Below are 26,682 nucleotides of genomic sequence, written 5' to 3'. Positions count from 1 at the left end.
CGTCACATACATACATACACACACACATATACATATATATATATATATATATATATAAATTGTGTTTGTTTGTTTCAAATAGTTTTATTGAGAGATCAAACGTGAAGGAAAAAAAAGCACACTAATCAGTTCTGGTAGTAAAAACAAAGTGATTTGACAGCACAGTGACAACAAACACATCATCTTCTTTTAAAACAATTATTTACTGTATTTAACTGCTTCAAAGCTGCAAGATGCATTATAAATCCCTGTAAGACTTTGAGGAATAGAGATAGGAACATTCCTCTGTATCCTGCTACAGCACGTCATTGTGTTTCATTCATGTTGGAGAATTGTGTACACTACGGAGTAAAATGATGTAAAATAATAATAATATAATTATACAATAATAATAGCAGGATACCGGTGACATTGGAGATCTCCCCGGCTGAGCACTCCACACAGTCGTAGCAGCAGGAGTGGATCCCGGATCTCGTCACTTTCCTGCTTCCCGGCAAACACTTCTCTGAGCACTGAGACCTCGGGACCTGAGGAGAAGGACAAAGTCATCACAGACAGATCATTGTGCACTATTTCTCAGAGACACAGCCCTAAATAGTAACAACAGTAAGCTGTTCATACAGTAGACAATGGACACTAGAGGAACCAAGAGCCCTGTCTGATGTATCCAGTCAGAGAGGGATCTATTTCCTGCCCACACACTGCACACTGATCTTCTGCCTCCACCTGATGCCTCTTCCCCATATATTGTGCCCCCCGCAGCCTCTGGGCTTGTGGTGAGTGTTGCAGGCTCACCTGTTTAGCTGGCGTCACTCCTTACCTCCTCCTGTGTCCAGCATCCATCACATGTAGTGGCAGAGGCGTAACTAGACATCACTGGGCCCCCCTGCGATACTTTGGAAGGGGCCCCCCACCCCCCTCACTTTCTGCACAGGAAAACTGAGGACTAATAAGTTTCCCCATGCAGATAAAACACTTTTAAACTTAAAGGACACATCAGACAATCTATGCTCCCCCCAGATCTACTTACCCGGGCTTCCTCCAGCCCCTTGCAGCCTCCAAGTCCCTCCTCACAGCTCTGCTCCCAGTACACACACACACACAGCCGTATTATATTACTACATGAGAGCACATGCTATATGGAGGAACAACAATGACATGCTGAATGTAAGATATAGTATTAATGTAACTTTGGCAAAGCATTCAGAATGTCACTGATTGATACTGTTATGACAAGAATTTGGACTCAGTATGAGACAAAAAGCTCTATATGAAGCAGCAACAGTAAGACATAAATCTCCACTCCATTGTGTTGTAAAAGTAATCAGAGCCATAAGGTCATTAGCCTGTGTGTGATAAGAATCTAGGAATCCTTTCGGAGTGATTGCTGAATAGGGACAGTCTACAACTTTTTTTCAAAATGTGACTCCTTTGTTTGTAAGGTTGTACATGAAGTCATCAGAACTTTGCAGCCGTGAGAGACAGATGTCTTTTATGAACCCTAGGGAGCAGGGACAGTGTACAATTTCCAGGAGCAGACTTACTTCCTCCCTCCAAAATACACACATACATCCCCTTAAAATCATTCAACAGCAATTGCGTGCACAGTCTTTGTGGTACACAGTCTCTGTGGCACAATCGGTTAGCGCATTTGGCTGTTAACCGAAAGTTTGGTGGTTCAAGCCTTTTGTGTTCAACAGTTGTTTAAAGAGAACCCCAGATAGCCATGTAGATTCCTATCTCTCTCTCTCTCTCTCTCTCTCTCTCTCTCTCTCTTTCTCTCTCTCTCTAGGGATGGTCACCACTTTCCGTGGAATTGTATTTTCCGCAATTTTGGGTGGAAATTGGTCATTCCGTTCCGTTTGGCCGGAACGTAATTGCTTTTTCAACCTGACGGGATTCCGAAATAGCCTGTGAAATTCTACCGGTGTCCGTTGATGGATTTAAGCTGAAAATTCAGTTCAATGGCATCAAGTCCTAGAGAAAGAGAAAGAGAGAGAGCGAGAGAGCTCATTTTTCTCTTGGGTATATCACAATGGTACATGCTAGGCTGGCTTCAGCATGTAGCATTGTAGTGTGTTGTGTTGGTGGTATAATGGTTAGGATAGCAGCCTACCAAGTGGTAGGCCTGGGTTCGATTCCTGGCCAATGTATGTGAGTTGGCTATTGACATCCTGCAAATCCCTAAGCAAGCTAGTTTATCTCTTGGATATATCATAATGGTACATGCTAGGCTGGCTTCAGCATGTAGTGTTGGTGGTATAGCGGTGAGGAGAGCTGCCTACCACGCACTAGACCTGAGTTCGATTCCTGGCCAATGTATGTGAGCTGGCTTTTGAAAACCTACAATTCCCTGAAAGACAATAGGCCAATAGGTGCTATAGGCTACCATTTAGCATAAACAGGGTTTCATTTGCTATTACTTTAATTTTTCTGCCGGAATCCGGAATTCCGTGGAAATTCGCAAAAATCCGGCGGAAAGCTCATAGCGATGGAATTGAGCGCTGGCGGAATCCGCAAATTCCGGTGGAACGGAATTTGCTCTTTCCGATCATCCCTACTGATCACTGTATACATACCCGGGGCTTCCTCCAGCCCCCTCCAGGCTGATCACTGTATACATACCCGGGGCTTCCTCCAGCCCCCTCCAGGCTGATCACTGTATACATACCTGGCGCTTCCTCCAGTCCCCTCCAGGCTGATCACTGTATACATACCTGGCGCTTCCTCCAGCCCCCTCCAGGCTGATCACTGTATACATACCTGGGGCTTCCTCCAGTCCCCTCCAGGCTTATCACGGTCCTCCTCCTCCACCTTGTAGATCTCAGGTCTCAGTTATGGCATGGTGCCAATCACAACTTACACACGAGCACACGCATACGTTCCCCTAAACTAACCAAAGCAACATGACTGAAAGGGTATCTGGGATGAAAGGGGGGGGGGGGTACATACCTGGGGCTTCCTCCAGTCGCCTTCAGGCTTATCGCTCACTCGCTGTCCTCCTCCACCTCATAGATCACAGGTCACAGTTATGCAGGGGTCGAGTCCTGCGTGAACTTGGGGGGACGACGGCCACTCACTTTTTTTGGAGAGTGGATGCCGTCCACCCTAGCACCCTGGAGGGGAGCAGCGCAGTGGAGAGGAGCATTGGGCAGAGCAGCGGGGAAGGGCGGACGTCTTCCCCCCCTTCCCTCACCTTGGGGCTCCTCTCCCTGGCTCTCCCCTCCATGATTCCAAACATTTTTTACAAATCAATAACTGCAAAGTGGGGTGTGCAAAATTATTCAGCCCCCTGAGTTAGTACTTTGTAGAATCACCTTTTGCTGCAATTACAGCTGCCAGTCTTTCAGGGTATGTCTCTACCAGCTTTGCACATCTAGAGACTGAAAACCTTGCCCATTCCTCTTTGCAAAACAGCTCTAGCTCAGTCAGATTAGATGGACAGTGTTTGTGAACAGCAGTTTGCAGATCTTGCCACAGATTCTCGATTGGATTCAGATCCGGACTTTGACTGGGCCATTCTAACACATGGATATGTTTTGTTTTAAACCATTCCATTGTTTCTCTGGCTTTATGTTTAGGGTCGTTGTCCTGCTGGAAGGTGAACCTCTGCCCTAGTCTCAAGTCTTTTGCAGACTCCAAGAGGTTTTCTTCCAAGATTGCCCTGTATTTGGCTCCATCCATCTTCCCATCAACTCTGACCAGCTTCCCTGTCCCTGCTGAATTGAAGCACCCCCAGAGCATGATGCTGCCACCAGCATATTTGACAGTGGGGATGGTGTGTTCAGAGTGATGTGCTGTGTTAGTTTTCTGCCACACAGCGTTTTGCATTTTGGTCACAAAGTTCCATTTTGGTCTCATCTGACCAGAGCACCTTCTTCCACATGTTTGCTGTGTCACCCACATGGCTTGTGGCAAAATGGAAATGGGACTTCTTATGCTTTTCTGTTAACAATGGCTTTCTTCTTGTCACTCTTTCATAAAGGCCAACTTTGTGCAGTGCACGACTAATAGTTGTCCTATGGACAGATTCCCCCACCTGAGCTGTAGATCTCTGCAACTCGTCCAGAGTCACCATGGGCCTCCTGACTGCATTTCTAATCAGCGCTCTCCTTGTTCGGCCTGTGAGTTTAGGTGGACGGCATTGTCTTGGTAGGTTTACAGTTGTGCCATACTCTTTCCATTTCTGAATGATTGCTTGAACAGTGCTCCGTGGGATGTTCAAGGCTTAGGAAATCTTTTTGTAGCCTAAGCCTGCTTTAAATTTCTCAATAACTTTATCCCTGACCTGTCTGGTGTGTTCTTTGGACTTCACGGTGTTGTTGCTCCCAATATTCTCCTAGACAACCTCTGAGGCCGTCACAGAGCAGCTGTATTTGTACTGACATTAGATTACACACGGGTGCACTCTATTTAGTCATTAGCACTCATCAGGCAATGTCTATGGGAAACTGACTGCACTCAGACCAAAGGGGGCTGAATAATTACGCACACCCCACTTTACAGTTATTTATATGTAAAAAATGTTTGGAATGATGTATGATTTTCGTTCCTCTTCTCACGTGTACACCACTTTATATTGGTCTTTCATGTGGAATTCCAATAAAATTGATTCATGTTTGTGGCAGTAATATGACAAAATGTGGAAAACTTCAAGGGGGCTGAATACTTTTGCAAGCCACTGTATATGTACTGTATAATTCACATACATTACCCAATATACTCCAATATCTGTATATGGATGTATCGACTTATGTTTGTACGAATCTTGTGTGTGGGTCCTTAGCCATTTGTTCTCTGGTATCTGTTCCCCAGTGTTTCTCCCTTATTTGCCTGATGAAGCAGGACTGTACCTGTGAAACGCTTTGCAGATTGGAGCACCTAATAAATGTTATTTTCGGAACCCAAAATAACGGATTTGTGTTACCAAGGGAGGTACGTCCACCACAACTTCCCTTTTTTTAAATGGTTTGTAGATGTTTTTATTCATGAATAGCACCTCTGTTGAAGAACTTCTGCAGAAAACTAGTCCAAATTATGAAAATGTTAATTTTTTGGTTGGTACCAATCTTTTTAGACTGATGCAGTATTTTGTATGTCATCATCTGCCTTACTTAATAATCTAGAATGAGCTGGATACTTCCTATCTGCCTCTCCCCCGCTGATCTCGTTTCCTCCAGTGACACATTGCCTGCAGAAATGCAGCTGGAGATTTAAGGAGAGAGAGAGACAAATATACCTACAATGGTCTGGAAGTCAACCAGTCTGGAAGCCTTCAGCCAGCTATAGAAACTCTAAAGGACAAAGCATGCCGAATGTTCTGTGCCATCAGGAAAGAACCACCGGCAAAGATCTGGCTGGAAATGTTAGACAGTGTCATCCCCCCAATCCTACTCTATGGAAGTGAAGTACGGGATCCCACCATTTACCCAGATCAATCAAAACATGGGATGAGATTCAAGAACCTAGTCCAACAGAAATACCCAACCTGGAATCTAGCAAACACCTCCACATCCAACAGGCCTAACAAGAGTCCAGATGACATTCTAAATCTATGATGTGAGAATGAAGTAAGATTTCCTGTAAAGAAGAGCTCTAACCTCCGTCATGCCGTGTTTCCATAGAATGGCTTCCACTCTGATGGAGAATGCCTGATGAGAATTGGTTTGCTGGATCTGGCCAATAATACGCACAATACAAGACCCATTCTTAAAGGTCCTCCAGTTCCCAACTTTGAAAGGTGTAACAAGTTCTCCATATTGATCAAAAACAAAGTTCCTGACTGAGAGACTCTGGGCTTTCATCCAGTAATTAAGCTGTTGAATGATTTTAAAAAAATACTTATGGTTACTGTGGCAGCAAATGTAGGGGAAATAGTTAAAACTAAACATCTCCAACAGGCAACCAACCATGAATGTTCCCACTTATCTGGAAATGTAGTCCTATCATAGGCAGCGTGGTGGCGTAGTGGTTAGCATTCTTGCTTTACAGTGCTGGGTCCCCAGTTCCAATCCCTGCCAGGTAACATTGGCAAAGAGCTTGCATGTTCTCCCCGTGTCTGTGTGGGTTTCCTCCGGGCACTCCAGTTTCCTCCCACATCCCAAAAACATGCGGATACCCTACACAATACATATATAGGACTATAGTAGGGATTAGATTGTGAGCCCTCTGAGGGACAGTTAGTGACAAGGCGGTATACTCTGTACAGTGTTGCAAAATATGTCACTGCTAAATAAATAATAATATTGTCATTTTCCCATGCTAGAAGGTGTTTCACTGCTACCCAAGAGGATTCATCAGTGGAATTCCCTAATTCTGGCTCATATTCATAATAAATATTGTATCAAATGTGACAAAACTTGCAATGCAGAATGCTCTGCACATGATTCATAAATCGTTTTTGCATGTTTCCCTGTAACATAGATCTGATTTTTCTCCGTTCCTCTCTGTCCACCAAGGAAGGGGAGTGGGGGGAGTGGTAGGGTGTGTGTGAATGGTAGGGGCAGGCTGTGAGTGGATGGAGGGCAGGGTGTGTGTAGATGGGGGGATATGGGCTTGGTCGGGTTACAGCTTTGTTTTTGGTAATAAACTTTTACTCCAATAGACATTTGGGCCTTATGACTTTTCCTTTGGAGTAGCTGCATTAGGTATAACATTGCATGAGTAATAATGATAGATACAGACTCTCGTTGATGGCTTTCTCCTTTTGTAGCAGGCGGTCAAATATGAGGAGCGTTGAATTCCAGTGAGTCGGGCTATCGCAAATCAAGCTCCTCACCGGCAAGTTGTTTATCTGCTGAATATCGGCCAAGTGTGCCATGGCAGTGTAGGAATGCCTGAAATGCCCACTCACCTTCCTGGACCGCTTCAGGACCTCCTGTAAGCCTGGGTACTTACACACAAATCTTTGGATTATTAGATTATTAGAGAGTACAGATGGCATTGCTCTCATCTGAGGCGGACACACAAAAAAAGTCCACACCGCTGAGCCCTGCAACGATGGCACTATGGTGTTGGCGGCAGCAGCTGACATTAAAGGGCATGTTTGCTGGCTGTCCATAGGTGGCGATACGTGGCACCGGACTCCCCCTCTGAACTGTCCCCCCTGTTCATCTGGTCTATTGGGAACCCACGTGACATCCATGGCAGTATCACCATCATCATAATCATCCTCCACAGCTTTGCTTGTATCAGACACCTCCAAAACTGCACCAACAGCAGGTACTTAATCATCCTCACACCTTCCGTCCATACTGACGCCTAACTCAGACATATGAGGTGGTGTAACATGCTTAGCACCTTCATCTTGGAACAATAATGGCTGTGAAACAGTTAATTCCCCACCAAATAACTCCTGCGAACTGTCAAATGTAGTGGATGTGGTGCTTGTAGTAGTGCTGGTGGCTGCCGACTCAGTGTTAAGTGGGGTGCCAGAATCAGAGCAGGAGGAGGAAGGTATACAGTGACTGCTGGTATGATGCAATGTGCAGTCACAAAGGTGCAGTGAAAATGTATGCACCGACTGGTATATAAAACAGTGTGCTGTCACACAGATGCAGTGAATGGTATGCAGTGACTGCTGGTGGTATAATACAATGTGCAGTCACACAGGTGCAGTGAAAAGGTATGCACTGACTGGTATATAAAACAATGTGCTGTCACACAGATGCAGTGAAAGGTACACTGATTGCTGGTATAATACAATGTGCAGTCACACAGATGCAGTGAAAATGTATGCACTGACTGGTATATAAAACAGCGTGCTGTCATACAGATGCAGTGAAATGTTTGCAGTAACTGCTGGTGATATAGTGCAATATGCAGTCACACAGGTGCAGTGAAAAGGTATTCACTGTGTAAGAGATTGCGGAGAAGCCGCCGCGTAGACTGGCAGCGAGGCGGCTGATTCCGCATCCAGCGCGGCAGTTTGCACGCAGCAGCGTGCGTCTGAGGTGGCTGGGCCTGTTTGTGCACACAGACTGAGGAATACGCGCACGCGCGCTGAGAGGCAGAACCTTTATGCCAAACGAGGAGGGATCAGCTGACCAGGTTGGTCAGCTGATCCCAGAACTAGTGGCCATTGGTTGATTAGCGGTGGATGGCGCCGGAGAGCACCGCTCTATATATACCTATTGCTGGTCCGTCTCAAGTTGTCTGTTGTTGCGAACACTTACGTGAAAGCACTCAGACCATAGTCAGATCCCACAGTGTGTTTGAACCAGGAGGACCTGGGAATTCACACTGAGCCAGATTACTTCTGTGTTATCATTGTGTTATACTTCAGACTAGTTCCAGGGTGTCGAGACCACGGACCTCACACCCAAGACTAGGGATTCTGTGTTATCATTGTGTTATACTTCAGACTAGTTCCAGGGTGTCGAGACCACGGACCTCACACCCAAGACTAGGGATTCTGTGTCATCATTGTGTTATACTTCAGACTAGTTCCAGGGTGTTGAGACCACGGACCTCACACCCAAGACTAGGGATACTGTGTTACCATCATGACACGTAGATGTACAGAGGCGCCAAAAGGATAAAATATGCTAAAATGTTTAAAATACATCTACGTGTCAAGATTTCCACCCTTGGTGGTTGGAAGGGTGAAAAACCCTCCTTTCCTTCTTCAGAGAGCGACATCTTATCCCTGAGTGGGGACATGTCTAATCTCCCGACCTGCCTATATAGTGGTTGCCTAAACGGTAACCCATGTTTGTAAGTATAATACTTACTCTACACTAATTCTCCCTGATCCAATACATACTACACTATATTGGGCTCTCGGTTTCTCTGCTTTATCTGTGTTACCATCATATTATACTTCAGACTAATTCCAGGGTGTTGAGACCACAGACCTCACACCCAAGACTAGGGATACTGTGTTACCATCATATTATACTTCAGACTAGTTCCAGGGTGTTGAGACCACGGACCTCACACCCAAGACTTGGCATTGTTTGATATCTGTTATGACCTTCTGCATTCTTGACTATCCCTCTGCTTTCTGATTCGGTACCTACGCATATCTGATACCCTGTTGCCAAACCTGCCTGTCCCTGGTTACTGAATCAGCCTTCTGTCTCTGTACCTTATCTGCTCATGTGTTGCCGACCTGGCATGCCCGACCTTGTGAGCTATCCCTCTCCATTGAGAGATTAGTCTCCAGACCTGCTTGTGACGCCCACCTTCTAGGTGTCACGTAGCCTCAGGGCCTTTTGCTATTCAGCCTGGGGCTCCACCCCTTTGGACGTCTCAGGCTGCTGCAAGGTCTCTGCACTTATCTGAGGGAAGTAACTCCCACACGGCCAAAGACCACCTGCTCCTCGGGTGGTCCCACTTAAAGTCATTACTGTTGCACCAAACACTCACATTACATAGGTGTCCAGAGGTTAGCAATATCTGTATTATTGGTGATTCTGCAGATCATTAATAATCGGGTATATATCTGTATTCTTGATGATACTGCAGATCACCAATAATCAGATTCTCTCTGTGTGCTGACACCGATCGTTACACACTGACTGGTATATAAAACGGTGTGCCGTCACACAGATGCAATGAAAGGTATGCAGTGACTGCTGGTTTTATAATACAACGTGCAGTCACACAGGTGCAGTGAAAGGTATGCAGTGACTGGTGGTATGATGCAATGTGCAGTCACACAGGTGCAGTGAAAAGGTATGCACTGACTGGTATATAAAACAGCGTGCTGTCACAAAGATGCAGTGAAAGGTATGCAGTGACTGGTATTATAATACAATATGCAGTCACACAGGTGCAGTGAAAGGTATGCAGTGACTGCTGGTGGTATAATACAATGTGCTGTCCCAAAGATGCAGTGAAAGGTGTCCAGTGGCTGGTATTATAATACAATGTGCAGTCATACATGTGCAGTGAAAAGGTGTGCACTGACTGCTGGTATATAAAACAGTGTGCTGTCACACAGATGCAGTGAAAGGTATGCAGTGACTGCTGGTGGTATAATACAATGTGCAGTCACACAGGTGCAGTGAAAAGGTATGCACTGACTGGTATATAAAACAGTGTGTTGTTACAAAGATGCAGTGAAAGGTATGCAGTGACTGGTATTATAATACAATTTGCTGTCACACAGATGCAGTGAAAGGTATGCAGTGACTGCTGGTGGTATAATACAATGTGCAGTCACTCAGATACAATGAAAGGTATGCAGTGGCTGGTATTATAATACAATGTGCAGTCTCACAGGTGCAGTGAAAAGGTATGCACTGACTGGTATATAAACAGTGTGCTGTCCCAAAGATGCAGTGAAAGGTATCCAGTGGCTGGTATTATAATACAATGTGCAGTCATACATGTGCAGTGAAAAGGTGTGCACTGACTGCTGGTATATAAAACAGTGTGCTGTCACACAGATGCAGTGAACGGTATGCAGTGACTGCTGGTGGTATAATACAATGTGCAGTCACATAGATGCAGTGAAAGGTATGCAGTGACTGGTATTATAATACACTGTGCAGTCACACAGGTGCAGTGAAAAAGTATGCACTGACTGCTGGTATATAAAATAGCGTGCAGTCACACAGATGCAGTGAAAGGTATGCAGTGACTACTGGTGGTATAATACAATGTGCAGTCACACAGGTGCAATGAAAAGGTATGCACTGACTGTATATAAAACAGTGTGTTGTCAGACAGATGCAGTGAAAGGTATGCAGTGACTGCTGGTGGTATAATGCAATGTGCAGTCACACAGGTGCAGTGAAAGGTATGCACTGACTGGTATATAAAACAGCGTGCTGTCACACAGATGCAGTGAAAGGTATGCAGTGACTGGTATTATAATACAATGTGCAGTCACACAGGTGCAGTGAAAAGGTATGCACTGAATGTGCTGGGCCTGGCACAGTATAGCAATTAGCAAGGGCCAGCTGCGACAGACAGGGCTGTATATGCAGTGTCAGTGGGCCACACCAAAAAAAAAAAAATCACAAGAACATGAGCTCTCAAAAGAGTTTTTTTTTGTGGTGCTTCTCAGCAACAAATATCAGCAAGGAGCAAGCTAACAAGACCTAACTAACGTTGTCCCTATCTCTCCAATGTCTCTACCTTCTCACACTAATAGCAGCATCAGACAGAGTGAGAAAATGGCCAACGCTGCTGCCTTTTATAAGGGGGGGGGGGGGTCCAGGAGGGAGTGCAGCCTGATTGGCTGCCATGTGTCTGCTGACTGTGATGTAGATGGTCAAAGTTTAGCCCACTGATGTAGTATAGGGGGGTGAGTCGAACTCGCTAAATGTTCACGTTTTGACACAAACACAAACTCGCGTTCGAACCGTTCGGGCCATTTCTACTGCCCATGTTCCGAGATGGGTGATGGGGAGGAAGGATGTAGGATCTCTTCCATGTGTCAGTAAGTCTGTAGATAGTCAGCCCACCAAGGTTCATAAGGTGAATTTATTGCATAATGGTTGGTTCAGGTAACATTGCCAATAATTTTTTCATGGCCACACAGAGTCCCCTTCGTCAAGGCATGACAAACCAGGCAAGACAATGCAAAGGACTCTACAAAGTGCTTGGATACAAAAAGTGAACCCAATCCCCAAAGAATTCCTTGACATCATAGTGATGTGCTATTTCTACCAGGTGATCATAAACATGAACACACAAAGCCTGAGTAATCAGTTGGGATTTATTGGTGGGAATCTGACACCCATGTCATCAGGGAGAGGTTTGGTGATCGGTTACCCTTTTTTATTCAAGCACTTAGCACAGTTCAATTTTCCATATATCCATTCTGTCTTACTTTCCCAATACATACCGTATTTTTCGGAATATAAGACGCTCCGGCATATAAGACGCACCTAGGTTTAGAGGGCAAAAATCAGGAAAAAAACAGAAAACTAAACCTATGTGCGTCGTCTATACTGCAGGGGCGTCTTATGGACATTTATCCCCCCAAAAATTTGTCTAAGCTACTCTATCTACACTACACTGCTCAGTTACACTGCACTATGCCCTATTTCCCCACCAGTTACACTACAATACACTATACAGCAATACACTACACTACACTTAAACTAAACTACACTGCACTGCACTGCACTAAACTACAATTAACTACACTAAACTGCACTCCAATTAACTGCACTACACTAAAATACAGTCCAATTAACTACACTATAATACACTACAATACACTTTCATACATTACCTGATCCTGCAGCCACGATCCTCCCCCCGGCTGTTGGAGATCCTCTTCAGCATCCTTCTTTCATCCTGGGTCCCGCAGCGTGTTCCTCTTCAGTGGCAGCGGTAGGCAGGGGCACTGGCCACCTACCGCTGTGCAGAGCCGCCGGGGTCCGCTGGGCCATCTCCATAAACACTGCCGGGGTCCGCTGGGCATCTGCATAATCGCCGCTGGAGTTCGCTGGGTCGCCGCCTCCATAGACGCAGTTCTCTGCACTAGCCGCGCACGTGCGCCAGGGGTTATGCATGACGTCATGCATGACCCCTGGCGCACATGCGCGGCTAGTGCAGAGAACTGCGTGTATGGAGGCGACGACCCAGCGAACTTCAGCGGCTATTGCAGATGACCCAGCGGACTCCAGCGGCGATTATGCAGATGCCCAGCGGACCCCGGCAGTGTTTATGGAGATGGCCCAGCGGACCCCGGCGGCTCTGAACAGCGGTAGACGGACGGTGTCCCTCCCTACCGCTGCCACTGAAGAGGAACACGCTGCGGGACCCAGGATGAAAGGAGGATGCTGAAGAGGATCGCCGACAGCCGGGGGGAGGATCGCGGCTGCAGGATCAGGTAATGTATAGCGGCGGTTCAGCTTCCCTACGCACTCTGCATTGATTTTTTGGTATCTTTAGAATATAAGACACACCCACTTTTCTCCCCAAAATTTGGAGGAGAAAAAGTGCGTCTTATATTCCGAAAAATACGGTATTTCTGCAAAAAGAGTTAATACTTACCTGGCTTTTTTTAAGTGTGCCAATCCAGAATCTTTTTGCTTTCCATAAAGAAACTCTAAACGTTTTTGTACAAAAATGATTACTCACTCGTTGTTGATCACTGAAGAATCTGGTCCCATTGACTCCTCCACCTGGTGATGATTTCATTTTATCTATCGCATGAGCCAAAGAATAGACGGCATTGTACACCCGATCTGTGAGTCCTCGGCTTTGAAAACTGATGAAGTCAGTTACCATTTCTGTCCCTGAGCAGTTCTGAGGAGTGCAGTTACTCATCTGGGCATAAAGTTTGTTACTGGCAGCATTGTTTAATGAGCAGCATTTATTGTGCCGCCATATGTGTCTCAGTAACATATCTTCAGGGTGGTTTGCCACGGTAAACTCATCAAAGAAACCTCTCATATCCGGAATAGGTAGATTAGAAGGTTGTACGGCCAAAGTTCCATTAAAGGCCTCCATATAGTGCTCCATAAGAAAGGTGTTTAAGGCAAATGTTGGGCCAAAGACGAGAGTCTTATCACGGAGAACCGGCCTTATGGCAACTAATAGGTCAGCCATGTATGAAGAATACGTCCCACAAAGAATGATAACCTGAGCAGATGACTTCTGAATGATCTCAATTATAGTTCTATGAATTATGTCTGTAGCACTTATTTTGTTATATTTAATCTTTACCATGTAGGCCACACAAATGCCCTTCACTGTCAGATGTTTGGTCAGAAGTTGAGTTTCTTCATTACCGCTATCATCATCTGAAGATATAACTCCAACCCAGGTCCAGCCAAAGAATTGAACGAGACTGGATATTGTGGAATAAATAGCCTCATCTCCACGCACTGTCCGGAAAAACGTTGGGTAGATGTTTCGGTCATTGAGAAAATTACTGGTTGCTCCATGACTGATCTAAAAAAAGAAACATTTTGCTTCATTGATGACAATGTTTAAACAGTTCAGATCTGTTCGTTTACGAGCTAATCAGGCCTACTTATAAAGCACAATACACATTAGCTGATATTTATCACACAACATAATTCGATTCCCATAGAGAGAATAGGTATATACAATTAAAATATAACTTTTAATAGTCTACATTAAAACCCCATTTGAATATATTTTATGTTTCCTTTTTGAGGTAGGTACAAAGTACTAAATCAATGTTCGACCTGCAGGTCTATATCACAACTGATCATACCTATTCTTCAATAAAGATTGCTTTATAGCTAATTAAAAGACCCCCCGCCACAAATCCAACATGTTTCAACCCCCTATAGTGGGGCCGTACTTATAAAGCAGAAATACATTGAGTACGGTTTTACTTAACCAACGAGGATTAAAATAAGGAATTTCAGAGGGGCTAATGCTGGGTTATACACAGGTCAATGCGCCCTTATCAATGAAGCCGCTGATGGCTCGATTGATAATTTCCGACAGGCCCGATGACCCGCTGGAGAGATTCCCCACTCGATCCCCACAGGAGTCGGTCCTAATCGAGCCATGTATGCCCAGCATAATACATCCAGAAGACAAGAGGACATCATGGGCTCGATTCACAAAGCGATGCTAACCCAGTTAGAGACTTTGGGCCTGATTCACAAAGCGGTGCAAAGTGTTTGCACGCGAGTGAAAACCCCTTTATCACGCCTAAACTCAGTTTAGGCATGATAAGAAGAAACTCGCAAAAGTTTTGCGCGCGCAAGCGCGCAGGCGCGCGCGCAGCACCCGGCACTTCGCGCGAGGCTCCCATTAAGCCCTATGGGACTTTGCGCGCGCACGTTAGCGGTAGCTTCGCGCGAGTTAGAGCACAAAGCGGTGATAACTTTGCTAGTGCAAAGCTTATCACGCCTAAAGTCTTTTAGGCGTGATAACTGAGTTATCACCGCTTTGTGAATCGAGCCCATCATGCCTAAACTTATCACACCTAAACTTATCACGCCTAAACTTATCACACCTAAACTTATCGGGCCTGATTCACAAAGCGGTGCAAACTTTTTCGCGGACTTTTGCGCGCGCGATTTGCCGCAATTCGCGCGAAATGCTGCAAATTGCGCGCGCAAAAGTCCGCGATCGCGCGAATCGCGGCAAATTGCGCGCGCAAAAGTCCGCAAAAAAGTTTGCACCGCTTTGTGAATCAGGCCCATCATGCCTTAACTTAGCACACCTAAACTTATCACACCTAAACTTATCACACCTAAACTTATCACACCTAGGCCTCGATTCACAAAGCGGTGATAACCCAGTTATCACGCCTAAAAGACTTTAGGCGTAATGACCTTTTCACCACTGAGTTATCACCGATTTTTCCTGCTCTTCGCGCGAAGTTATCGCGCGTAAGCGCGTTCGCGCGAACGCGCGTGAGAGCGCGCGCAAAGTCCCATAGGGCTTAATGGGAGCTTCGCGCGAAGCGTCGGGTGTTGCGCGCGCACTTACGCGCGTACGCGCGTACGCGCGTACGCGCGGCAACTTCGCGCGAGTTTCTTCTTATCATGCCTAAAGTGACTTTAGGCGTGATAAGGGCCTTTTCACCACGGTGCTAACACTTTGCACCGCTTGGTGAATCGAGCCCCATGTGCGATATGAATGGTGAATGAATAGTCCAACATCAGCAAGTAGGGATCCACATCCAGAGTCCACAGAATTGAAATTTCAACATTTCTGATTGGAAATTAAAAAAAATGGAAATTGGAACTCCGCAGAAATCCGATTTACCCCAACTCTGTAATTTTGACACAATCACAGAACTCCGAAGCATTGGACCAATCAGAGAGTGCAGAATGTTTCTGCAAAAATCGGATCACCACGGTCATTTTAGCCCAATCACTTAAGTAACAGATCATTCTGTATCTAAAGATGAGAACTTTTTAAACAAAAAGTTGGTCAATGTTGATGGATAAGCACCCGATATAACAAGTTAGGACTCTTTACTAAAGAAAAGGTTCAGAGATAAATCATACACCACCATCAGGAAATATAGCTTGCTTGAAACAGAGAGGAACACAAAGTGAACACAGGAAATCACAATACCATCGAGATCATTGCAGCACTTTACCTTTTACAGTGACATCTTGTGGTTGCTTTACTATACTGCAGTTTAACTAATAACCTTGTTACTACCAACCAGTGGAGATTCAGCAACCAGGCAAAATCAAGCGATTGCCTGGACTGCCGGGTGGGGTGCACTGCCAACGGGGGGGGGGGGGGGGGGAGGGGAACGTGACGTGCCCACCTTCCCCTGCCAGACTGTGGGACCTTTGTGGTGAACTGGCTGTGACGCTGCGCCAGTTCATCCCTGCAGCCTGCAGCTCACTGCTCCAGCCTGCATAGTCTTCCGGTAGGCAGAGCAGGGCTACAGGAATATGGCGCATGAAGCCCTGTACTGAAGACTATTTGTGTCTCCAGTACATGGCTTTGGGCGCCATCTTCCCAAAGCCCTGCTCGGCAGGTCAGCGCAGGACTTTCACAGGCTGGCGGCAGTAAGATTGTTGGGGGAAGCTGTATCCAGGGAGAGGAATCAGGATGATACCATTTATTGGCTAACTTAGAGATGAATAAACAGTGAGCTTTCGGCTTATAAAAAGCCTTCGTCGGACTGGTTCCTGACCAAAACTGAAAAACACAGCTTATATACACTGACATACAGAGGAGAAACATTCTTTAGCAAACATAAATGTAATTAGATGCCTTAACTGTTACTGAGGAGGCTTTCCCAGGCATCCTATCTAAATTGATAAGATAAATAGAATCCTCAACATGACATAAAGCAGACTCTGGTGATGGGGAGACATCGTACATTCCGAGTTCAAATGGTAACTGGGCTGGTTACATGCACCATTCATTCTAAGCTAAAGAGGATTGTGGAATTTGCAACCAGCACATGAAAGCAAATAAAATGAATAGTGACAGTAACACAATCTTACACAACATATGACACAAAAAAATGAATTAAAAGATAGAAAAATGAAAAGAATTGTGGCATTTAAAACCCATCGTACCGGCACAAGAAGTTAGAGTCCTTGTTTAAACCATCTTTTACAGTTTTGAACCAATATATAAACTTTGTTTCTTGTGTAAGTCTCATGCTTTCCAATTTGAAGCCACCCATTAATAACAGTGACGCAAACTTTAGTTTTGGTGAAACGCTGCCCACATTAGGAATATTTTCTAATGAAACATTGCTGCATTATGATTCTTTTCTTGTGAAATGCTGGCTACATTAGATTATTTTCTGGTGAAATGCTGGCTGCATGATGATTCTCTTCTTGTGAAATGCTGGCTACATTAGATTCTTTTCTTGTGAAATGCTGGCTACATTAGATTATTTTCTGGTGAAATACTGGCTACATTAGATTATTTTCTGGTGAAATGCTGGCTACATTAGATTATTTTCCTGTGAAATGCTGGCTGCATTATGATTCTCTTCTTGTGAAATGCTGGCTACATTAGATTGTTTTCTTGTGAAATGCTGGCTACATTAGATTATTTTCCTGTGAAATGCTGGCTACATTAGATTATTTTCCTGTGAAATGCTGGCTACATTAGATTATTTTCCTGTGAAATGCTGGCTACATTAGATTATTTTCTGGTGAAATGCTGGCTACATTAGATTATTTTCTGGTGAAATGCTGGCTACATTAGATTATTTTCTGGTGAAATGCTGGCTACATTAGATTATTTTCTGGTGAAATGCTGGCTACATTAGATTATTTTCTGGTGAAATGCTGGCTACATTAGATTATTTTCTGGTGAAATGCTGCCCACATTACAATTCTGGTGCAAGATTGCTGCACTATGATTATTTTATGGTGAAACATTGCTGTGTTATGATTATTTTCTGCTGCACTACAAATATTTTCATCAGGAGGCACCACACGGGAGGGGGGGGGGGGGTGCCGCCACAGGTTTTCTCGTCTGGAGTGACAAAATGGCTAGAGGCGCCCCCCTGCTGCCAATAATGTAAAAGTTCAAAAGCTTCAAGAATTGATAAGAAATACATAAAAGGCAATAGTGCTAAGGGTGTTAAAATCAGCTAGCAGAGACCACATTGATTAACCACCAGCCAGCACAAGTCATGCTAAGCTATGTGTAGGATCCCTTCTCACCAACCACCGTACTCTTTCACCACTTTCCCTCGCCTGGGACGAGTAACTACATCCCTGCAAACTCCCTCTTCCCCTCGCAGGGACGCAGCTACTACATTCCTTCTCGCCGCACACTCCCGTTCGCCGCCCTGCGCGATCCCACGATCGTTATCGCTGCCAATCATTAGATGGTAGATGAATGAATGGGAACTTTGTCCCTGTATGAATGGCCGCAGACATCCAAGAGATGCTGCGATCATTTCTTTACTTCCGACGAAACCCATGTAAGCATTACTTCCTATTTAGCAAACTATAGAGATACAATAGGCAGTAATGCACGAGGACATCTTGTGGCCAAATAGTAACATTACACCTACACACATTTAATTGTAAAAAGACTAACAAATTGTAATGATCTGTTCAGCTGGCTGCACAGGCAGACAGCTGTTTGACCATTCCTCTATCAATCGTGCAGTCCACATCGGACTCGACCCTCCATAGATGATTCAACAGGTTTTTATTGTATCCATTAGCGGTGATATAGCACACTGAAAGCACAACGTTTCGGGCAAAGGCCCTTTCTCAAGTGCTCAAATCCTCTGGTAAAACCACTGTGAAATATATAGACACAAATGAACACGCCACACCCAATCAATTGGGGGGCGGGCACTATCTTAGACATACATTAACCCTTCCAGGGCTAGAGAGCAGCATGAACATAAATAGGAAACATCTATAGAAAGCATCTGAGACTGAAACTGAAGTCTTCGTTAAGGCCATATGGTGACTGTGTCCCCAGCTTCTCCATCCACCAGGCCTCTCGTCTGAGTAAAATGGTTCTGTGGTCACAACCCTCAGGGAAACGCACCACCTCTAAAATGAGCCATCTGAGCTGAGTCACACTATGATTAAATTCTTTAAAGTGTCTCACTAAGGGAGATTCACGATTACTGTCTTCCTACCCCCTCTTAGATTTGGGTTTATTAGGGTTCTGTATGTTGCTCCTATGCTCGTTCAACCTTGTTTTAATATCTCTCTTGGTTTGGCCTACATGTAGGCCAAACCACATGGGCATTTTATACAATACACCACCCCTTTCGTGTCACATGTGGCGTAATCTTTCAACGGGATGGATGTGCCCTGACGGGGATGGCTTATCGCTGAACCCCTAATGATGCTATTACAATGCTGGCAATGTAGACAAGGGTAAGTCCCCACCCTGGGGGGACCCAAGAACCTTTGTGTGGGCCCTCTAGATCTACCAATGTCAGCCCGGATTAAATGATCTCTTATGGACTTACCCCTCCTATAGACAAATCTAGGTAGCGTCCTGCATACGGAGGTCAGCTGGGGATCAGCTTCAATCACCGGCCAAAACTTCAGAATTGTGTCTCGCAAAACAGAAGACTCTCTACAAAAAGTAGTTACAAAATTGACATCAAATGTACTGTCCTGTTTTTCCCTATTATATACTCGTAGTGTTTCTCGTGACATCCCTCCCACCTCTGCTGCTATTTCCTCACACCTTTTTTCATTGTAGCCTCGTTTTATAAAATCTTGTGAGAGGAGTCGTGCCTGCTTCCAATACAATTCATCGGAGGATGTAATCCTCCGCGCTCTGACATATTGGCTCTTAGGGAGCCCATTAATCAATGGTTTTGGATGGCAACTACCAGCCAGAAGATAGGAATTTTTATCAGTTTCTTTTCTGTCCAAATCGGTCTTAAATTGACCATTAATCTTCCTGACCTCCACATCTAAAAACTGTATGAAGAGCGCGTGGTAGTCCATCTTAAATTTAATAGTGGCATGTTTGTCGTTAATTGTATCGAAGAACTGACACAACTCCTCCTCAGTACCTGACCAACCAAAAAATAGGTCATCAATGAACCTACAGTACCCTCGGATCCCCATAGGGGCCCCGGTACCCAAAATTGACCATTCCTCTAGTCTGTGGGCTGCAGGTCTCTGGAAAAGAGACCTGTCTTTCCTTTGCAAGTTTCTGACCTGCTCTGCTGCTGAGGAATTTGCATACATTTGTTATGCAAATCACCTAGCTGCCTCCTTTGAAGGCTGGCAGTATAAAAACTATGTTTTCCCAGAATCCTTTGCTGGTCATCCTTTCATGGTTTGTTACTGAGAAACACTCCTTGAGTGTCAGCCTTCCCTATTGAATTGTTAAAGTTATCTTAGAGTAATTCTTGGGACTGCACTAGGCAGCTTCTCTAGTGCAGTTAGGTTGCTTATCTGTTTTGTCTGTATTGCCTCTCTGCTGCGATTGTCCTGTCGCCAACGGTGGTCGTCAGGAAATCATTCTGTCTGTCTGGGGGTGCTAACCAGAGCAGCGGTTGCTACTGGTAGCCCCTTCTGTTCATCTGTCTGTCTTGTTTGGATCACACTAGCCTCTAGCGGTAGCGGCTGTGGATCCTTCTGATCTATGTTCTTAGAGTGTAGGCTGGAGCAGTGGTTGCTACCGGCTACCTCATCTGTCTGTCTTGCTTGGATCGCACTGGCCCTTAGCGGTAGCGGATGTGGATCCTTCTGATCTGTGATCCTGTCCCTGTACCCGGATCGCACTTGCTCTGGCGGAAAGAGCAGTGGATCTTTCCTACCCTGTTCCTGAACCCAGATCGCACTCACTCTGACGGAAAGAGCAGTGGATCTTTCCTATCCTGTTCCTGAACCCGGATCACACTAGCTCTGGCGGAAAGAGCAGTGGATCATTCCTCTCATATTCCTGTTTTCGTGTTTGTCTGTCTTTGGTCAGTCATGGTTGCGTGCTTGTCTCTGTTGCGCTTTTCGTGCGGAGACCGCACCGTAAACGCGTTTGCTGTTGCGAATGAGTGCGGTGTTCGCGTTTAGCTAGCGTTTGTTGTTTTCTTTATCTTCTTATTGTTATTTGCTGTGCCTTTGCTATTCTCGTGTTTTGTTCTGTTCTGTCTTTTTGTCACTTTTGGCAATCGCATCTCCTGCGATTGCATTCTTGCTTTTGTTTCTGCTGATGTGTTTTCACCGTCGCTGGGTGGTGACTAGATTGGTGGACACACATTCATCCTGTTTCTTTACTCATTCTCTTTAAGGGCTGTTCAGCCCTGTATTGCTTTAGATCTGTACAATTCCCGTCTGGCATCTGTGGCCGTGCAGAGGTGGTGCTTGTCTGCACTCCACAGCACCATCTGCCGGTGGGAATTGCCCTCTGCTGGTGCATTGCACCTAGCCTGGGTTCACCTAATTATACGCATGTGGAGGGTTTTTGTTGTGTCAGTGCGCATCTCGTGCGCTGACCACGAAAATGATTCCGCAAACGTTACACAAATACATTTTTAATTAACACATTACCTCCTACACTATCCCATAATTACCAATGTATTTATTTTTTTTGCATTAAAGAAATAAAAAAAACAAATAAAACTAAAATTATATAAAAGATTATTACCTTAGGGACTGAAGTTTTTAAATATGTATGTCAAGAGGATATATTACTGTTAATTTTGAAAGTATGGCTTGTAAATAGTGACGGATGTGTAAAAAATGTAAAAAATGTTTCTTTATTTTCAAATAAAAAACTGGCAATATGCATTGTTCTAGGGAAATATTTTATACATTGCAATAACTGGGACAAATGGGCAAGTAAAATGTGTCGGTTTCATTTACAGTAGCATACATTATTTTCAAACTATAATGGCCGAAAACTGAGAAATAATTATCTGTTTTCCATTTTTTTCTTATTTTTCCTTTTAAAAGGCAAGTCGAATAAAATAATTCTTAGCAAAAAGTATCCCCAAACAAAGCCTAATTGGTGGTGAAAAATAAACAAGATATAGATTGTTTTATTGTGATAAGTAGTCAAAAAGTTGAAGGCGAATGAATGGAAGGAGGGCTAACAGGTGAAAATTGCTCTGGTTTTTAAAGAGTAACTGTCAGGCTGCAAAAGCTAATTTAAACCTCGATTCTCCTGTGTTAAACAGTTTAGAAGGAAGCCAAAAAGGCAATACTGCAGTTAAAAATCTCTCTTACTTTAGATGTTTGCTGACAGCAAGGCTCCGTATTCCCAGGCTCCTAAGGAGGACGCAAGCCGAATAACAGATACTGCAAAGCATTCTGGGGCCCTCCCCTGGCTGCTAGTGAGGCTCAAGTTTCAACAGCATGTAACAGTCTAGCTCACAGCACTAATAAATCTCGGGCAGAGTACACTGCAGGAGCCCGCTATTGTTCCTAGCCACATGGCTAATTAATATTCACTGCACAGTAGTGTTATTCATTACCAGCTTTTCTGTGAGTGGAATCATCAGGAAGCAGGGAGGACATGACGACACATTTGGCTTCATAGGAGACAGACAAACATGGAACCTGCCATGAGCTGTCAGGAGCATCATTCTCTGCAAATACTATATAAAAATTCTGTGAAGTACAAACGTGGACAGTGAAAGGCATATGTAATGTAAGTACAGCCAATCTTTAGCTACTGATATATGTGTTTATTTTCTCTGAGACCCTATACCTAACAGCTCCTCTTTAAGGGAAAAAAAATCCTGGGAAGGTAAAGTGGTAAAGACTCCCAGGTGACAGATACTGCCACAAATGAGTTGCCCAAAGAGCAGATGCAATGCTCAAGATAAGCTGGGATGGGGATATTCAAGCTACAGTTATATGATGAAATCTGTAATTTTGCAGCAGTGATAAGCTATAGAACTATAATGAAGAATCATTAGGAGGCTCAGAGGTTTTCAAGGGATGGAGCCACCAAAGGAATATAGGCAAGGATGAGCAGAAACTACATCGTAGTTCGTAGGTGACGTTTCAAAACTACGCTTACAAATTTACACGTAGCGAAGTACTGTTACACGTAGCTTACACTCACTATGCGTAGCTAACATGTGTATTGCGTAGTGAACTACGAATGCGTTACTTGCGTCTAATTTTCTGCTTGCGATTGAATGCTTACAAATTTACGCATTGGAAAGTGAAATGTACGCATAGAAGAGTTCCCGGAATAAGCAAATAAAAGTAAAATGTTCTGGATACGGGCATAAGCATCCGCATACACTACGCTTCGCACTGCGTGTAATTGCGTATTTTAACACGTAGTCTACGAAATGCATACGAAGCAAATATTTGTTTTCAAAACTGTAGTTTGGTGACGCGTAAGTGCGTAAAACTACGCGTAGTTCCAGCGTAGCGAAGTTGGCTGACTACGACCATCCCTGAATATAGGTAAGTAAGCAATACACCATTAACTCAAATCAGGAAATCAGGAACCATTTTTACTTTGTCATTGTTGCTTTTCACAGAAACTGTAGTCTCCCATTCCATTTCCAATCAGCACAAGAAGGCCCTTCATGTAGACTGTGTGGATGCCAGCAGGGGCGTAACTAGAAATCACTGGGCCCCCCTGCGAATATTTGGATGGACCCCCCCCCCCCCATAGGTGCCAAATAATCGTAATGGGGCAGCGTTTCACTGTAAATTAATTGTAAAGTGGGCAGCATTTTACCAGACAATCGTAATGTGGGCCAGAAAATCGTAATGTGGGCAGAGTTCACCAGAAAATCGTAATGTGGGCAGAGTTCACCAGAAAATCGTAATGTGGGCAGAGTTCACCAGAAAATCGTAATGTGGGCCTTTAGAAAATCATAATGTGGGCACCAGTCACCAGACAATCGTAATGTGGGCAGCGTTCACCAGAAAATCATAATGTGGGCAGAGTTCACCAGAAAGTCGTAACGTGAGCAGCAGTCACCAGAAAATTGTAACGTGGACAGCATTCACCAGACAATCGTAATGTGGGCAGCGTTCACCAGAATATCGTAATGTGGGACAGAAAATCGTAATGTGGGCAGAGTTCACCAGAAAATCGCAATGTGGGCAGCAGTCACCAGAAAATCGCCATGTGGGCAGCAGTCACTAGAAAATCGCAATGTAGGCATCAGTCACCAGAAAATCCTAATGTGGGCAGCAGTCACCAGAATATCGTAATGTGGGCAGCAGTCACCAGAAAATCCTAATGTGGGCAGCAGTCAGTCACCAGAATATCATAATGTGGGCAGCACACACCAGAAAATCCTAATGTGGGCAGCAGTCACCAGAAAATCCTTATGTGGGCAGCAGTCACCAGAAAATCGCAATGTGGGCAGCAGTCACCAGAAAATCGCAATGTGGGCAACAGTCACCAGAAAATCGCAATGTGGGCAGCAGTCACCAGAAAATCCTAATGTGGGCAGCATACACCAGAAAATCGTAATGTGGGCAGCAGACACCAGAAAATCGCAATGTGGGCAGCAGACTCCTGAAAATCGTAATGTGGGCAGCAGACACCAGAAAATCGTAATGTGGGCAGCAGACACCTGAAAATCGTAATGTGGGCAGCAGACACCTGAAAATCGTAATGTGGGCAGCAGGCACCTGAAAATCGTAATGTGGGCAGCAGGCACCTGAAAATCACAATGTGGGCAGCAGACACCTGAAAATCGTAATGTGGGCAGCAGACACCTGAAAATCGTAATGTGGGCAGCAGACACCTGAAAATCGCAATGTGGGCAGCAGTGACCAGAAAATCGCAATGTGGGCAGCAGTGACCAGAAAATCGTAATGTGGGCAGCAGACACCTGAAAATCGTAATGTGGGCAGCAGACACCTGAAAATCGTAATGTGGGCAGCAGGCACCTGAAAATCGCAATGTGGGCAGCAGACACCTGAAAATCGCAATGTGGGCAGCAGGCACCTGAAAATCGTAATGTGGGCAGCAGTCACCAGAAAATCGTAATGTGGGCAGCAGACACCTGAAAATCGTAATGTGGGCAGCAGACACCTGAAAATCGTAATGTGGGCAGCAGGCACCTGAAAATCGCAATGTGGGCAGCAGACACCTGAAAATCGCAATGTGGGCAGCAGTTACCAGAAAATCGTAATGTGGGCAGCAGACACCTGAAAATCGTAATGTGGGCAGCAGACACCTGAAAATCCCCCTGCATAATTTCAATGTGTGTGGGCAGCGGGCAGCAGCGGGATACATACCTTCTTCCTTGCGTTCCATCGCCGCCTTCTCGCTCTAGCGGCTGACGTCACTTCCGCTTCCGGAAGTGACGTCAGCCGCTAGAGCGAGAAGGCGGCGATGGAACGCAAGGAAGAAGGTATGTATCCCGCCGCCGCTGCCCGCTGCCCGCTGCCCACACACATTCACTAGCTGGAGGGGAGCGCAGAGGGGAGAGCCCCGAGGTGAGGGAGAGGGGGGAACTTCCCCTCTCCCCGCCGACTGTGGGCAAGGCTTTCCCCTCATGCTGCCACCCCTCCAGCCCCCAAAAAACGGCCCCGAGCGGGCCCCAGGAGGGGGCCGGGCCCCCCCGCGGTCGCAGGCGCTGCAGGGCCTATTGCTACGCCCCTGGATGCCAGCAATGCTACTGAGGCCGCCGAGGTGACATTTCCATACCTGAGTGTGGCGATGTAGTGCCAGGAGCTCTGCTATGAACACTGTTGTCACAGAGCCCTGGTCCCCAATAAATCCAGCCACCTTCCTGCGTCTCCTGCAGGAGTAATTTCCATACCTGAGTGTGCCGGTATATTGCCAGGAGCTGTGCTATGGACACTGTTGTCACAGAACCCCGGTCCCCAATAAATCCGGCCACCTTCCTGTGTCTCCTGCAGGAGTAATTTCCATACCTGAGTGTGCCGGTATATTGCCAGGAGCTGTGCTATGGACACTGTTGTCACAGTACCCCGGTCCGCAATAAATCCGGCCACCTTTCTGTGTCTCCTGCAGGAGTAATTTCCATACCTGAGTGTGCCGGTATATTGCCAGGAGCTGTGCTATGGACACTGTTGTCACAGAGCCCTGGTCCCCAATAAATCCGGCCACCTTCCTGTGTCTCCTGCAGGAGTAATTACCATACCTGAGTGTGCTAGTATATTGCCAGGAGCTGTGCTATGGACATTGTTGTCACAGAGCCCTGGTCCCCAATAAATCCAGCCACCTTCCTGTGTCTTCTGCAGGAGTAATTTCCATACCTGAGTGTGCCGGTATATTGCCAGGAGCTGTGCTATGGACACTGTTGTCACAGAACCCCGGTCCCCAATAAATCCGGCCACCTTCCTGTTTCTCCTGCAGGAGTAATTTCCATACCTGAGTGTGCCGGTATATTGCCAGGAGCTGTGCTATGGACACTGTTGTCACAGAACCTTGGTCCCCAATAAATCCGGCCACCTTCCTGTGTCTCCTGCAGAAGTAATTTCCATACCTGCGTGTGCCGGTATATTGCCAGGAGCTGTGCTATGGACACTGTTGTCACAGAGCCCTGGTCCCCAATAAATCCGGCCACCTTCCTGTGTCTCCTGCAGGAGTAATTTCCATACCTGAGTGTGCCGGTATATTGCCAGGAGCTGTGCTATGGACACTGATGTCACAGAGCCCTGGTCACCAATAAATCCGGCCACCTTCCTGTGTCTCCTGCAGGAGTAATTTCCATACCTGAGTGTGCCGGTATATTGCCAGGAGCTGTGCTATGGACACTGTTGTCACAGAAACCTGGTCCCCGATAAATCCGGCCACCTTCCTGTGTCTCCTGCAGGAAGAATTGCCATACCTGAGTGTACCGGTATATTGCTAGGAGCTGTGCTATGGACACTGTTGTCACAGAACCCTGGTCCCCAATAA

At 45.5% G+C, this 26,682-nt stretch overlaps 1 protein-coding gene across 1 annotated transcript in view; it reads right to left on the bottom strand.

Moving 5' to 3' along the window:
• LOC137571082 (vomeronasal type-2 receptor 26-like) overlaps positions 1 to 26,682 on the bottom strand; it is a 62,596-nt gene that overhangs the window by 16,965 nt on the left and 18,949 nt on the right. The window contains exons 3-5 of the mRNA XM_068279764.1: positions 13,048 to 13,863; positions 5,601 to 5,816; positions 404 to 527 (exon numbers count right to left, since the gene is read on the bottom strand). Coding sequence (XP_068135865.1) covers positions 404 to 527; positions 5,601 to 5,816; positions 13,048 to 13,863 — 1,156 coding nt within the window. The remainder of the gene's footprint in view (positions 1 to 403; positions 528 to 5,600; positions 5,817 to 13,047; positions 13,864 to 26,682) is intronic.

Source organism: Hyperolius riggenbachi, chromosome 4, assembly GCF_040937935.1.
Source record: "Hyperolius riggenbachi isolate aHypRig1 chromosome 4, aHypRig1.pri, whole genome shotgun sequence".
Lineage (NCBI taxonomy): Eukaryota > Metazoa > Chordata > Amphibia > Anura > Hyperoliidae > Hyperolius > Hyperolius riggenbachi.
This window is presented reverse-complemented; position numbering and strand designations above follow the sequence as displayed.